General features: G+C 38.0%; 1 protein-coding gene across 3 annotated transcripts in view; it reads right to left on the minus strand.

Annotated features, from left to right (window-relative positions):
- Positions 1-15,794, minus strand: part of KIF24 (kinesin family member 24) — a 67,156-nt gene that overhangs the window by 41,594 nt on the left and 9,768 nt on the right. For all 3 annotated transcript variants that reach the window (XM_058565971.1, XM_058565973.1, XM_058565972.1), the window contains exons 2-3: positions 4,232-4,878; positions 366-555 (exon numbers count right to left, since the gene is read on the minus strand). In XM_058565971.1, the coding sequence (XP_058421954.1) occupies positions 366-555; positions 4,232-4,854 (813 nt within the window). In that variant the 5' untranslated portion in view covers positions 4,855-4,878. The remainder of the gene's footprint in view (positions 1-365; positions 556-4,231; positions 4,879-15,794) is intronic.

Raw genomic sequence — 15,794 nt, forward strand, 5'->3', positions numbered from 1 at the left:
ACTCAATGACTGGTCCTGTCTACCACCAATTCACTACTTAAATTCTTTTTATCCTCTCATTCCCCCTTTTTTTTTGCTGAATATGTATAATTAAATTCATGTAAAGCGTCTTAAGTGAATATATGATGCAACTCTACTGCACTAGAGTGGCGAAATTATGTTTTTGTATCCCCCATTGCATCATATTTTTTAAAAAATGAAGGCCCAGGGTATCAATGATTTAATGCAATGTCATATTAGGAATGAATGCCTACACCCAAATCAGAAACTAGATTTTAGAATTTGTATGCTGCCACTCAAACAAAAAGCAAAAAATTGACACACTTGATAATATTACTTCCAAATACAAAAGGAAAGCATCATACCTGCAGAATATATTGTGTGAGGTCAACCGCTTCTTTCTTCTCATGAACAAGTAGAGTTTCTTTGTCTTCTACAGTAATAATATTAATTTCTCCACGACGTACCTCCCTCACACCTAGAGGGCGTTTTCGAACACAAACTCTGATTTTCTCCATCTCAGTCCAAGGATTTTCTTTCTCCGAGGTGTTCTGTCTGATACATGTTTATAAGTGGGCTTTAATTTTTAATAATAGGATAAGGCTACTTAAAAGGTCAAAGTATCAGTGCACTTTGTTATATATTAGGTGAAATATAAAGTTACATATTAAAGTTGTTGACATTGAGAAAGTTCTTTTATTAGCTAAATCCTCCCAATTACTTCTATCTCCCTCCCTACACCACCCCACCCTTTGTTCTGCCAACAAATAAAAATAAACCCCGAACTCCTCAGAGTTGCTTTAGCTCCAAGACTTGTGTGTTTGGCTTCCAGATTTGGTCTTCCAAAAGCCTTCTAATGATGGATGACAGATGCTCTTTCTTTAAGTTCCCCAACCTCATGCTGGTTAATCCTCAAAATCTAACATAATATGCTGCGTCCAAGGCCTTTATAGGACCCAAACCCATATCTCCTGCTTCCTTTCAATCTAATTATTCTTGTACATTTATTGTTTTCTTGACCATTCAATCTAATTTCTTTTTTTAATCCTACCTGGGTTTACTAAATACCTTGAATCAGGTGGTAGGTTTCAATGTACTTTTCCCATGTTCCTCTCAGGTATATTCTGTCTCTCCATTTGCCTTCTTCTCTTACTTCCTCTTTTTGCCCACCCTGATATGTATTTGTTTGTTAGAACACAATCATATATTCCTTCTTCCCAGGAAAATTTTATGACTGGTGCTGTCCATCACTAATTCACTCTTCTATTCAGATGCATTTCTTCTCTGTCTCTGACTTAGTGAACTCATCAGCCTTAACATACAGAACATCTGAGGCAATATTCCTTGGGTTAGGGATACAAAATTCATCAGGTTTATTTGCTGAGCCTAATGGTGGCATATATGTGTATATCTAAGAACTGGCTATTTACCTATATAGAAATTCCTCTTAAGCTAGGTAAAAAGAAAACAGGATTCTTCAAAGTAGGTGTTTTACCAGGATCAATGCCTTTGGTCCATTTGCTAAGAATGTCTTAGCAAGACAAATTATTCCCTTCCTTTACACTTTAGAATTTGATTAATAGCCCCTATAAAGGCTTTAACGATAGATTTTACACAGGATACTTCACTATATAATTGTTTCATATCAATTTCAATTTTCTGAGCCCTCCAACTGACTGGAAAATTATTTTTTGCCAGGATCTAAATTAGTAAAAAGTAGCAAATAAAATTTCTAATATAATGTGTAAAGGACTACTCAAGGCTTTGGAAGCATGTTTTGTTTTCTTAACATACAGAAAACTTTTAAAAATGTACCATTTGAGGTTAAGTGTGGCAAAATCTTGACAATCATTAAAAGTGGATGATGGGCATATGGGGGTTCATTGTTCCATTCTCTCTTTTTTTGCCTATGTTCAATTTTTTACAAGAAAAAACAAATTTTTAATGCATCATTTTAACAACAGCCTTGTGTCAAAATCTCTAGTTGTTGATGAGTATTAATAACTTAATCTTATGAAGCTAATCAAAGAGGACAGAAAATGTCCTTTTCAAAATTGACAGGGACTCTAGGATGGGTCATATGGACAAAGGACTGCAGGTTTCAAGTTCAAGGGGCAAAAAGGAATGAATGTCCTTCTCCTAACAGGCTTTAGTTTTAATGCCTAATCTTCTCTAGAAGAAATAGACTATATCTGTCTGACATGCAAAGAGTTAAGACAGCTGGAGTTAGATCTATTCAAGATGTTAAATAAGTCAGGGCAACCAGTTCTCTAAATGCTTCAGACTTTATTAAAATTCTGACGCCAGCAATTTATTTTGAACTTACCTGATTTGAAGCATCCAAAGAGAATGCTTTTTGGATAGGATGACTCCCTAACAGCAAACCTTAAGTTGATGAGGGAGTTTCTCAAACCCTGATTTCTACTTAGGGTTTGGGTGAGAAGACAATATTGAGGATTATTGTGGAAAATGTGCTTTCTTACTTACATTTCTCTAATATAATAAAGAATGGGAAGAGTGAGATAATAATGATATAAAAGGTGAGAAAGCTCAATTGAACAGCTTTTGCTCTGCGTTTGTCACTTATAAACCTCTGTAAGAGCACTTATCTCACCATATGGTTGGTTGTCTGTCTGTCCACTCACATTGCCCCCTAAGAGTCTCCAGAATCGAGTCTAGCAGAAGTGGTACTTAACATCTGCCATTAAATGAAATAGCAATATTTAAACTAAAATATCCATTCTATCCACATAAATAATGCAAAGTGGTATCTTTATTCTATTTATAAATAATTCCAATTTAGATTTTTATGTGTTTTTCAATAAAAAACTGTAATATTAAAGAAGATATTTGTTCTTTCACCACTGACTAACCAATAGGACAGCAACAATCCTGGCTTTGATGGTCATGGAACAATCTAGCCTCTCACAATTAAAAGAAGAAAACAGTACTAAAGGCTCTGTGCTCTGCTAAACCAAACCAAAAAAAACAGTTTACAGAAACACTATAAAATTCACTTATGTATTTCAAACTACTAAAGATACTTTTACTTTTAAAATTGAGTCTTCTGTTTTTTTTGGAATAAAAGAAGTGGTTGGTTATCAGATCCTCTGAAACCTTAGCCAATATAGGACTAGATGTAAATACCTTGTTTTAAGGTATGTATAATAGCCTTTTTAAAAAAAGAAATGTGGCTTAAGAATGTATTTTGTTGCTCCATAACTTACTGTCTATAACTTCTAAAATAACAAAACAAGCAACAGTTATTTTATTTTTTTGGTGAGGAAGATTGGCCTGAGCTAACACTTGTTGCCAATCTTCCTCTTTTCACTTGAGAAAGAATGTCCCTGAGCCAACATCTTTGCCAATCTTCCTCTATTTTGTATGTGGGTCACCGCCACAGCACGGCTTGATGAGCAGTGCATAGGTCTGTGCCCAGGATCCAAACCTGTGAACCCAGGCTGCCAAAGCAGAGTGTGCCGAACTTAACCACTATGCCACTGGGCCAGCCCCAGCAATAGTTATTTTTAAAACTATTTTCTATTATACCAATGTTAGTATTAGGGATTACTTGATATTTCAAATTCTAACCTGAAGCACTAGGTGAAAATCACTTATTGTCACCCTGACTCTCAAACTCTATAAACTCCATCAAAAGTGTCTTACTCTTTGCAATCACCAAAATCATCTGTTCTTCCACAGGTGGAATTGTAGAAAGCACTCAAAATCAGGACCATATTTCAATGTGTGCAAATAAATTAACTGCTCCAAAGACCTACTTAATTCAACAACATGCTCTTTGTTTTTAACTAAGCTTTACATTTCCTGGTTGGTTGAAGTGAATTTGATAGCCTTAAAAAAAATCCTGTGGATTGTGTAATTCTTTTCCCACTGCAGAAGGCTAGTTAACTATTTTACCTTCATGGATGCACTAGATGTATCATGTTACACTATAATAAATAATAGAATAGGTCTGCTACAGGAATAATAGCAGATCATGGCAAGTAGCAGTTCCTAGATGTACACGAACAATATCATCTTTCCCCCATCTGGAAAGTCCCAACTCCTGATTAATTTTCCCCTATCAAGGTATTTCTATTATCAATGCAGAAGATGTTCACTATCATTTTCTGTAAATAAAGAGTAGTTGCCCTCCTCTGGTTGTGGAGAGGCCTGCCCTTGCCTGAGGCTACCATCTCTCCAAAAAAAAAAGATAAAAAGAAATTATTACCTGATACAAGAATGAGGGATTCCATAGTTATACCCTGAAACATGAGAGAGTCTTTGAATAATGGGACTATCACAATCCCCCAGTCTTGGAGAAAAGTGATTTAATGCAGAGAGTGAAGTGTTAGTTTCTGTTTGAACATAGGAATCAGCAGCTATGGCATTCAGAATTCTTGTTTCTGTTTGGTACTGGAAATCCTCTGGTAGCATGTGTTCCAGCACTTTTAGGTAACTAGACTTCTGTTCATTTGCAGAAAAATCTGATAAATTGCACATTTCAAACCCATAGTTGCTGGTTGTTCTGTCTTTGTTGTCAGCAGGAGAATCAAAATGCAGTTGCCTCCGAGGGCCAGGTCTGGATTCCCGAGGCTTGCTATACAGGCTGCTTGTCTGGAGAGGATGTTCTGGGCTACTGGCTGCTTTGTCTTCTTCCTGCATCATTTGAATGATTCTGATAAGTCGGAAGAGACGTTTGCGGTCATTCATGTCGTGGACTCCCAATTTGGAGTAGTCCTTCATTGTAACCGTGGCTAATTCATCTATTTTCTGGAGGCCAATGGCAGTAAAATGAGGATAATACTGTGCAAGTTCAGCTTCACAAAGACATTCATACAACCAGGATGTCATTTTTGTCAAAGGTTTCTATAAACTCTGAAGAGAAAAAAAAATCATTTACTTGAAATATAGTATATATAATACAATTATTCCTTTAAAAAACAAAAACCACAAAAGAAACATGCAGAAAAATCCATTCTAAGGTTTTCAATAAACATTTTTCTTCTGAAACGATTAAACAGCATAGTGCATAAACAAAGATGCTTATGATGCATTTGTAGTAACAGATGTAATTTGTTCATCTGCTTAATAAAAAGAGACTTTCAACTGTATATATACATAGGTACATGCACACACACATGACACAAGTCACTTACTTATTTCTAGGGAGTTCCTTCCAACCTTGCAATGTCTACTTAATACATGCCACAAACTACTGAAACCTTGTTCCCAACCACTGATTGTAGCAGGACTAATTTTAGATGTTCAAGTTAATGTCAAGGGATGTTGCACAACTGTTTCTCACGATTAATGAACAAAAGCTAAGAACTCTTTTAGAATGGAAAGTGGAATTAAAAAGAAAACCACAGAGGATTATAAACAAATATAACTCAGAGGAAATCACATTTGTTTCTGCTGAATACTGGTAAAAGTTAGTTCAATAAAGAGACAAAAATATCATTAATTCAGAATCTCCTACACCTCAGGATTTCAGATCACTCTAAAAGGTAGGTGGCTGTAGATGTCTACCTGTACAGAATATGAATAAAAGAATTTACCTAGGAAATTAATACTATGGTCAAGATTTTAAATGGTTGCACATTAAAATGCTTAAAAAATTTTAACACCAAGATATTTAATTAAATGCTAACAAATGATGTGGTAATAGCATATAATCCTGGTCTATTATTAAAGTTAGGACTTGGAGGAGTTCTCTATACGACTTTTATTCAAGTTCAAGTTCATGAGAATATTCAAAAGTAAGTAAACTACATGTTCTTTTAAAAAATTGTTTTATAATTCAGAGTTTTCAAAATTCAATTAGTTCTTGGGAAAGCGTCTCTGTTTTTTGTTTTAATTTATATTTCATCTTCATTCTAGGAGAAACAGAGAAAGAGGTCAGGGCTGGGTAATAAAGGTGATTAAAGGACTTTGTACAATTAACTTTGGAGGAAATGCTACTTAGGCTAAAGAAAAGGCCAAAAGGGCTAAGTAACACATCCAAAACTCATCCTGCCCTTTTCCATTTGCTGTAGATTGGAAAAAAAAACAAAAAAAAAGCCACAAATTCCTTGCAGGTCCTTCCATCAAGAGATGGAGTCTATTTCTCCTCCCATTGCATCTATGCTGGTGTGTGACTTGTTCTGGCCAACAGAATGTGGGTGGAAGCAACACTGTGTGACTTCCATGCCTAGGCCTTAAGAGCCCTTGGCAGCTTCTATGGTTCTCCTGGAACTCTTCTGCTGCCGTGTGAAGAAGCCCAGCCAACAGCCATCATCAAAGCCAGGCATATGAGAGAAGTCATCTTAGACTACTTAGGCCCAGTGGCGCCACCAGATGACTGCAGCCACATGAATGACCCCAGGTGAGACCAGAACTATCCAGCTAAGCCCAGCCCAAATGTCTGACTGAAGAACTATGAGCAAATAAAATAGTAATTGTTTTAAGCCACTGAGTTTTAGTTTACTACACAGTAGTAGATAACTGCAACACCGCTTCTATGCCTTTTTAAATGCTGTATCTTTGAAATGTTCCCGACTCCCTCTGCCTACTAAAAACGAGTTATGTCCATCCTTTCAAGATAGCTCAATAGCTCCCCCTCACCCCCATGAAGTCTTCTTTCATCTCTCAGCCTCTTCTACAATTTTACCGCCAAGCACCCTATGCAGCAGTTAAACCAGGCCACCAATCCCTTTACTATTGTTTCTTCTACCTGGAATACCTTTCTTTTCCAGGAAAAACCCTATTTATATTTTTCTTCTGTGAGGTATGCCCTACCAAGGTATAACTGGTATTTCCTCTGTGCTTCAGTAATAATAATCACAGCTAGTATGCACTGAACATTTATCACGTACCAGGGACTGTTCTAAGTACTTTGTTAACCTCCAAACAATTTTATGAAGTAGATAAATGTGTGACCTTCAGCAAGTTACTTACTTAACATCTCAAACTCACTTTTCTCAACTGTAAAATGGGAATGTAAGTGTCCCCATTAGTTCCTAGGGTTAGGATTCAATGAGAAAATACTTGTAAAACTCTCAGCATAATGCCTAGCACATACTTAGTGCCCAGTAAGTGTTAGAAGTCATTTTACAACTGTGATTGTTATTTCCCTATTACTGTCTTCACCACCTAGCCCAGAACCTAGAACAGAATAAGTCTTCAATGTTTTGGTGTGTTTTAAGTTATTTCTAAGCAGTTATATTCCCCATTTGGTTCAGCCTAACCCAGGGAACAGGTTAAGTGCTATGCAGTCTTCTCCATTTCCACAGGCTGTACAAGATCCTGTATTTTCACATACTCATTCCCTAGGTGACATACCAAGCATTTCCCAATCCAACTGTGATAATCATGGCTTCTATTGCATCCCTTAAGCAGTACCTGCAAGATCAACATATTCATTTTGCAATGCTTAGATATCTCATAATATCATGGGAGGGGAAGATGCCAGGGATAGCAGGAACCTGGACATGCAGATTAAAGCAGCCAATGGCATGCTTCTACATAAACTGGCAACACGGTGCCTTCTGAGCCCCACAGTTAGCCCATGTTCTTTTGTTTCAAATTAGATACGCATTTTTGTCCCACATTCCATTTTACAAAGGTCCAGCCCCTCTCTTCTTTTGGGGTAAATATAAGAATCGCCCTAGGAACTTTAAAAAATAAGGATACCCAAGCCCCATCGCAGATCCATAGAAAAACAAAAACTAAAAAACCTCCCAGGCTTTGGGGAGGACAGACATAAGAAAATGAAAAAGTTCCCAAGGTAATTATGATTGTACTCCATTGATCTATATCTACCAAAATTACAAATGCAAATGCACTGACTCAGCAATTCCACTTCAAGGAACTTATCCTACAGATATTCTGTACAAGTACAAAATGACATAGGTACAAATTTATTCACTGCAGCACTTTATGTAACAGCAAAGAACTGGAATAGGGACTGGTTAAATAAATTATGGTAATCCATTAAATGGAATACTATGGAGCCAGCCATGATGGCCTAGTGGTTAAAGTCTGGGGCGCTCTGCTTCAGCAGCCTGGGTTTGGTTCCTGGGCAAGGAAGCACACCACTCGTCTGTCAGTAGTCGTGGTGTGGCAGCAGCTCACACAGAAGAACTAGAAGGACTAGAAGAACTAGTAGAAAATACAACTATGTACTGGGGCTTTGGGGAGGGGAAAAAAAAAAGAGGAAGACTGGCAACAGATGCTAGCTCAGGGCAAATCTTTCCCAGCAAAAAAATAAAACTAAAAAATAAATAAATGGGGGCCGGCCCGGTGGCATAGCGGTTAAGTGTGTGCGCTCTGCTGCGGCAGCCCGGGGTTCAGATCTCAGGTGGACACTGACGCACTGCTTGTCAAGCCATGCTGTGGTGGCGTCCCATATAAAGTGGAGGAAGATGGGCACGGATGTTAGCCCAGGGCCAGTCTTCCTCAGCGAAAAGAGGAGGATTGGCAGATGTTAGCTCAGGGCTGATCTTCCTTCCAAAAAAAAAAAAAAACAATGGAAATAAATAAATGGAATACTACAAAGCAATTACAAAGAATAAGTAAACTCTCAATATACTATTGAAGAAAAGAAAGCTGTCCAATGGATTGTTAAGTGACTAAAGCAACGTACAGAACAGTTTGTATAGTAAAGATACCATTTGTAAAAAAGAAAGAGATCACTGATCTATGATAGATCTATAAATCTGCTTATCAGGCATAAAGTATCTATGACAAGATGCACAAGAAAGTAATAATATTGGTTTCTGCGGGGAGGGGAACTTGTTGGTAGAGGGCAAGTGTGGGAAGGAGACTACTGTATACCAATAAATGCTGGTAGTTATTATTACCTTTCATATTGTTATTTCTATTTTACTGCTATTTCCATCACCCAGAGCAGGACCTAGAACAGTCCTTTTTTAAATTTTGAAACTATGTGACTATGTTATTTATTTTTAAAATATATTTCTAATTTCATCTACCTTTGTCCCTCCCAACCTCTCCAAATTGACCTAATACAACTTACTTATTACTCTTTTGGTGTTCTTCCCTCTAGCCTTTTTTTAATGCATTTTTCCTACATTGTATATAACACTGTACTCATAACTATATTGCAATCTACTTTTTTATTTAACATAAGCATTTTCATATGCTGTTTGTTATAGCCATTAAAAACAATCCACACCATTATTGAAATAACGTTTGCTGAAAAGATGAATTACCCCAGGGAGATGTGATTTCTCTCTCCAAACTCCTGTAGTGTTTTGATTATAAAATTGAGGGGCCGGCCTGGTGGCGCAAGCGGTTGGGTGCGCGCGCTCCGCTGCGGCGGCCCGGGGTTCGCTGGTTCGGATCCCGGGTGCGCACCGACGCACTGCTTGGTAAGCCATGCTGTGGCGGCGTCCCATATAAAGTGGAGGAAGACAGGCACAGATGTTAGCCCAGGGCCGTCTTCCTCAGCAAAAAAAGAGGAGGATTGGTGGATGTTAGCTCAGGGCTGATCTCCTCACAAAAAAAAAAAAATTGATAGGGCATTTATTACAGACTCATATATATATATTTTTTTTTTGTGAGGAAGATCAGCCCTGAGCCAATATCTGATACCAATCCTCCTCTTTTTGCTGAGGAGGGGATGCCGCCACAGCATGGCTCGACAAGCAGTGCGTCGGTGCGCGGCCGGGATCTGAACTGGCGAACCCCAGGCCACCGCAGTGGAGCGCGAGCACTCAATTGCTTGCGCCACCGGGCCAGCCCCCAGACTCATATTTTTAAATTTTTTTATTTATTGCCAGTCTTTTTCCAGAGATAATGTAAAGTATAGCATGAATTCTTAAAGAGAAAAGCAATATAATCCCACTCAGCCTAGCATTGTGCTAGGTAGGTATTCAACAAGCACTTGTTGAACGAACAGAATCTGCTTAGATAGGACAAACGACAAAAGGTTCCACCATTTCTACTTTTTACCCAAGGCAACTAAGTGATTAAAAGATTCCATGAAGCCTGCTTATGTGGCTATGGAGCCATTTTCTCTGTTTCCTAACTCTCTACAAGTTCCATCACCCACAGTAATGGAGACAACCTCACAGTTCTTACAATGTAGAAGAGCCTAATACACACAATGTCTTTACCAATGTCACCTCGAACACTTCATATAGTTCAAAGAAATATTTTATATAACAAGGCTAATCCCATTATTTCAGCCGAGAGTCCACAGTCAGACTATTTTGATGATCTGATTAAACTAAAATTTATTGAGTTCTATTTTATGCTAAGCACTGTGCTTAGGTGCTTTACATAAACTATTTTATTTAACCTGGTTAAACCAGAATTCCATTTTAGAAACCCTGTTGGAGTGAACTCCTAAAGTAAAGATAGTGTTTGTTTACTGGTTGTCATTTTAGATTGATAATTTCAATGTAAATTACTCTTAAAATGTTAATGTTTTATCCAAATTGCATTATTGGGCTTATTGTTCAGTAGGCAGAAGAGGATGGGAGCAAAGGATCATTTTAAGAGTACTTTCCTCAGCACCCAGAAGCCTAATTAGATAATTAGGGAGGAGAACAAAAAAGTCCAAGGTTGGTGGTCTGTTAACCTAGGCTATAAATTGTAGCAGTTCCCCAGACAAAGGTTATAACCCACAAGTAGCAAGAGGCCTCCCTTGGTTAGGGGGGAGAAACTACACTAAACTAAAATCTTTTTTCTCTTCCTACAAATTTAAGTATGTTTGGATTCAAGTTGCCAAAATATCACTGAAATGAACTTGATTTTATCTATACCCAGGACTTTTGCTCTAGATCTCCTTAGGCAGGCTTACTAGGATAATGACCCTTCTCCACACACCTACCCATAAATGCATGCTTTTACTTTTATTCCATGTTTTCTCTGTAGCTATGTGTTTTATTGTAGGAAGCCCCTTCATCCTTCTTAGAAATACGTTAGCTATAATAAACTATTGACATGTGAGCTTTACTAGTGGATTTAGAAGGCAGCTAACACTAAAGCACTGGTGTAATACATCACACACATCCAATACACATCGACTCTTAAAGCTACCACCGCCACCAAACACATTCTTATTGTGTAGGTAGGGAGACAGAATTGAATAAAGAGCAAAATATTCACATGATTTCTTTTTTCAATTTTAAGATGTCAAATAAGATTTTTATTTTAAACACGTCAGTAGATCATCAAAGAGTCTGTTTAGTAGTAACTAGTATAGCAGAAGATTACTGGATTAGGAGGCAATAAAATCCAGCATCCAGTCAGGCTCTGCCAAGAACCAGATGTGATAAATGGTTCAAGTATTTAATGTCTCTGGGCCTCAGCTTCTTCAAGTAAAACTAGAATAATAATTTCCACAGGTATTGACAGTAAAATTAGATATTTTAAAGTATTGATTATGCAACAGATTCTGGAAAGCACCTACTAAGGTGCCTGGAAAATGGCAGGCACAATAATCTAGCTATAGCATTTAAAAATATTTTTATTATAAAAAATTTCAAACATCACAAAAGTAAATAGAATTGTGCCATAAATCCTCATGTTATGCACTCCTAGATTCTTCAATTATCAAAATTTGCCACACTTGCTTCCTCTATCCTTTCTTTCCTTTGCTGAAATATTTAAAAGTAAATCCCAGATATTACATCATTTCACCTCTAAATTCATTTTTAATGGATATTTTCTTATATAACGATGCCATTTTATATCTAATAAAATTAAAAATAATTCTTTGCTATCTTATAATCAGTCCATAATCTAATTTCTCCAATTATCTCAAAAATATCTTTTAAAAATATTTATCTTTAAATACATATTTTTAAAATTTTTACAAAACTATCTTTGTGTTCAAATCAGAATCCAAACAAGGTCCACACATTTGGTTGTTATGTCTCCTAAGTCTTTTTTTCTTACAGGGCAATATCCCATCCTTTCTTTTTTCCTTTCTATTCTATTGACTTGTTGCAGAAACCAAGTATGTTCCAAGTATAGGTCATACTTAATACTAAAAAAAATCACTCACTGTTCATCTGCAATTCAGATTTAACTAGGTGTCCTATTTTGTTTGGGCTTAATGTGGCAACCCTATATTAGAATCAAGTTCCACATTTCAGGCAAAAATACTTCATAGGTGTTACCATGTGCTTCATAATACATCACATCAGAACATAAATGAATGTCTGCAAATAGCAGCTTGAGTCCTTCATTGTAAAGCTCTCTCCTCAACCAATCAATCCAATGGTGTCATCTACTCATGACTGCTACCTGCCTCAATTATTTCATTACGGGTTACAAAATGGTGATTTTCTGAATCTATCATTCTTTGTGGAATTTTCCTGTAAAGAAAAACTTTCTGTTAACAACTAGGGCTATCTGATTATCCAAAGTAGAGTTTGCACATGAAGGCAGACATAAAGGTATTCTTTCCTTTCAATTTCTAACTTTCACAGTAAGTAGTAGTGCCCTAGTTATTTTGGATTGTCCAATGAGTTCTTATACGGTTTTGATTTTGCTTTCTTTGGGGGAGGGCGGGGGGGGGGGGGGTCTTTTTTTTTTTTTTAAATTCATTATGAACTCATGGGTTTTTATATATTCCATGTGTTTCAATCAATTGCCTCAGTCTTTAACAGCTTCATCTTGTATATTTCCTGGCCAAAACCTGAAATCAGCTTTCCTCCAAGAAACGCATGTCTCTGTTTTAGAAGTAGCTGCCCACTGTCCCACATCCAGCTAAAGGTTATACATTCCCAGCAAGTCTCAAGCAGCGAAGGCCTGGACATTAGGGAAAGGGGAAAGGAGGAGCATACCACACTGGCCCTTCTCTTCCCTTTGGAGATCAGGAACAGCTCTGTGCAGCCACAAGTAACTTAATCCAGAATGGTCACTACTCACTTCGTATTTGAGTTACTGAATACAATCCCTCAGTATCCGCAGGGAATTGGTTCCACGATCCTCCTCATACCAAAATTCCTGGATGCTCAAGTCCCTTATAAAAATGGTGTAGTATTTGCATATAACCTAAAGTATCCTCCCATATACTTTAAATCATCTCTAGATTACTTACAATACCTAATACAATGTAAATGCTCTGTAAATAGTTGTTATACTGTATTGTTTAGGGAATAACAACAAGAAAAAAAGTCCGTACACATTCAGTACAGACACAACCATTACAGACCTTTCGATCTGAGGTTGGCTGAATCTGCAGATGGGGAACCTGCGGATGGGGAACCCATGGACAGGGAGGGATAACTGTGTTCTAGGTCAATTTTCAACTTCAGTGTCTACTCCAAACAATTAGTTGTGGCTTCTGGAAGGATTTATTAAGGAGAACTTTGAGGCACTTAACAATCATTAATAGAATACACGATGAAAATTTGGGGGGTGGTGGGTGTCAGGTCATTTCCATTTTATTTCTTGTCCCTCTCCTTATATACTGGAGTTAAGAATTCACCACTGACACCTTTGTCACACTGTGACTAGTAAGGATGTAAATGGAGTTCAACACAAAGGTGATAGGATATAATAACTACTAAGAAGCAGAACAATCAGACAAATGGACTACAGGACCAAAACATTTAGTAATTTAAGTATTTCAAATATTTTAGGAAATTTGCCTGATTTTGAATGTCCTCTACCACTTCTACTTCATAAAGATTCAGATGAAAAATGACAAATGGGTAAAGGAAGAGTTAGAGGTCAAGGCTGATGACTGTTGATTTTGTTTACTGTTTGAGTATGCCTACGATATTAGCTATAACTTTACTGGGAATCTAGAGCAAAATGGGCAAATACATAGCCTACAGATACACAACACAAACACACATCTGTGCTGCTTTTCTCCTCTCCTATACCCATGGTAAATAATCCAAACCTATTTCAATGTTCTTTCTTAATAAGCCCTGAAACAGCCTCAGAATCCCCTTTTCTGGGTGTGTGTGCACGACAGTGTATAATTCCATGAGTTTTAACAGTTGTATACAACTGTGAAAACACTACAATTAAAATACAGGGGCCAGCCTGGTGGCATAGCGGTTAAGCACGCGTGCTCCGCTTCGCAGCCCAGGGTTCGCAGGTTCATATCCCAGGCGCAGACCAACACACCGCTTGTCAAGCCACACTGTGGCAGCGTCCCATATAAATTAGAGGAAGATGGGCACAGATGTCAGCCCAGGGCCAATTTTCCTCAGCAAAAAGAAGAGGATTGGCAATGGATGTTAGCTCAGGGCTAATCTTCCTCAAAAACAAACAAACAAACAAACAAACAAACCCCAGACTATTTCCATTACCCTCAAAAGATTCCTCAGGCCTCTTTGCACTCTGTCCTTCCTTCTGGCCCCAGCCCTAGGCAAACATTGATCTGCTTTCTGTCGTTATAGTTTGCATTTTCTGAAAGTTTATAAAAATGAAATTATACAATATATTCTCTTTTGTATCTGGCTTCTTTCATTTAGCATAATGATTTTGAGATTTATCTGTAACGCACATATCACTCCCTCATTTTACTTAGGAGGAGAAAGATTGGAATGAATCAGTGAGTTGCCCAAGGTAACAGAGCTTGAGTGACAGTTCTAGGATTGGAACTTAGGTCTTCTCATGGCTAGTCCCATGTTCTTTCCACTATTCCATTCTGCCTCCTTCAAAAGTAGCTGCAAAGACAACCCCATTGCCAGGCCCCCTAAGAAGCCCACTAGCTACCCTGCTCAGCAGACTGGCTGCTCCCTGTGCTGCAGCATGGAATCTCTCACAGCTGCCACGAAAATGCCTTGCAAATCAGCGAAATCCAATGGGGGCCAGATGGGCAGGTTTTTACAAGCAGGGCCCACTCAGATTCAATGCCACAAGTATGCAGAGTTCTCCTTTGTGACAAACCCAGAGACTGCTAGGTCTCAGCTGTTGGGGTAACAATCAAAAATAGAGTTTTGGAAGAAGTCCAGCTGGCAGAAATTCAAACTTCATTCTCTCTGCCACCAGGATAAGAAACTGGTAGAGGAATACATGCAACTTTATATGCAAGGAAGTTTATTCACATTCCAGGATGTGGATAAGATCCAACTATTTAACATGCTCCCTCAAACTCTCCATTCACATACCTAAATTATGTAACTCTACCCACCTAAATTGTCTGAAACTCAACTTGGAATCAGATAACTCTCAGTCATTTAGCTGTGTGACCTTGGGCAGTCACTTACTTTCTCTGAGTTTCATTTCCCTCTCTCAAAGGATGCAATACGATATTTAGGTAAAACTAATTTGAAAACCGTAAAGTATTCCATAAGGGCGGGGCCATGCTCTCTTATTCAGCACCGGATCACCAGGCCTGGCACACAGGAAGTATTGACTTATTAGAAACAAACAGACGCACCAAAGGAAAGACTTTTAACACTATTAAAAGATGGTTTCTATTATTTGATTGATGAAAAGCTGAATACATAACAGAATGAAAAGGTAAGGGATTAGAGATACTGAAGTGGATGTATTATACCTGCAAAATATACTAATTTCGGGGGCCAGTACTGTGGCGTAGCAGTTAAGTGCTTGCGCTCTACTGCTGGCGGCCCGGGTTCAGATCCCGGGCCCTCATCGACACACCGCTTGTCAAGCCATGCTGTGGCGGCGTCCCACATAAAGTAGAGGAAGATGGGCACAGATGTTAGCTCAGGGACAGTCTTCCTCAGCAAAAAGAGGAGGACTGGCATGGATGTTAGCTCAGGGCTGATCTTCCTCACACACACACACAAAAATTTTTTTAAATAAATAAATAAATAAAAGGGAAAGCTTAGGCCAGCCCGGTGGCG

Source organism: Diceros bicornis, chromosome 22 (genome assembly GCF_020826845.1).
Source record: "Diceros bicornis minor isolate mBicDic1 chromosome 22, mDicBic1.mat.cur, whole genome shotgun sequence".
Classification (NCBI taxonomy): domain Eukaryota; kingdom Metazoa; phylum Chordata; class Mammalia; order Perissodactyla; family Rhinocerotidae; genus Diceros; species Diceros bicornis.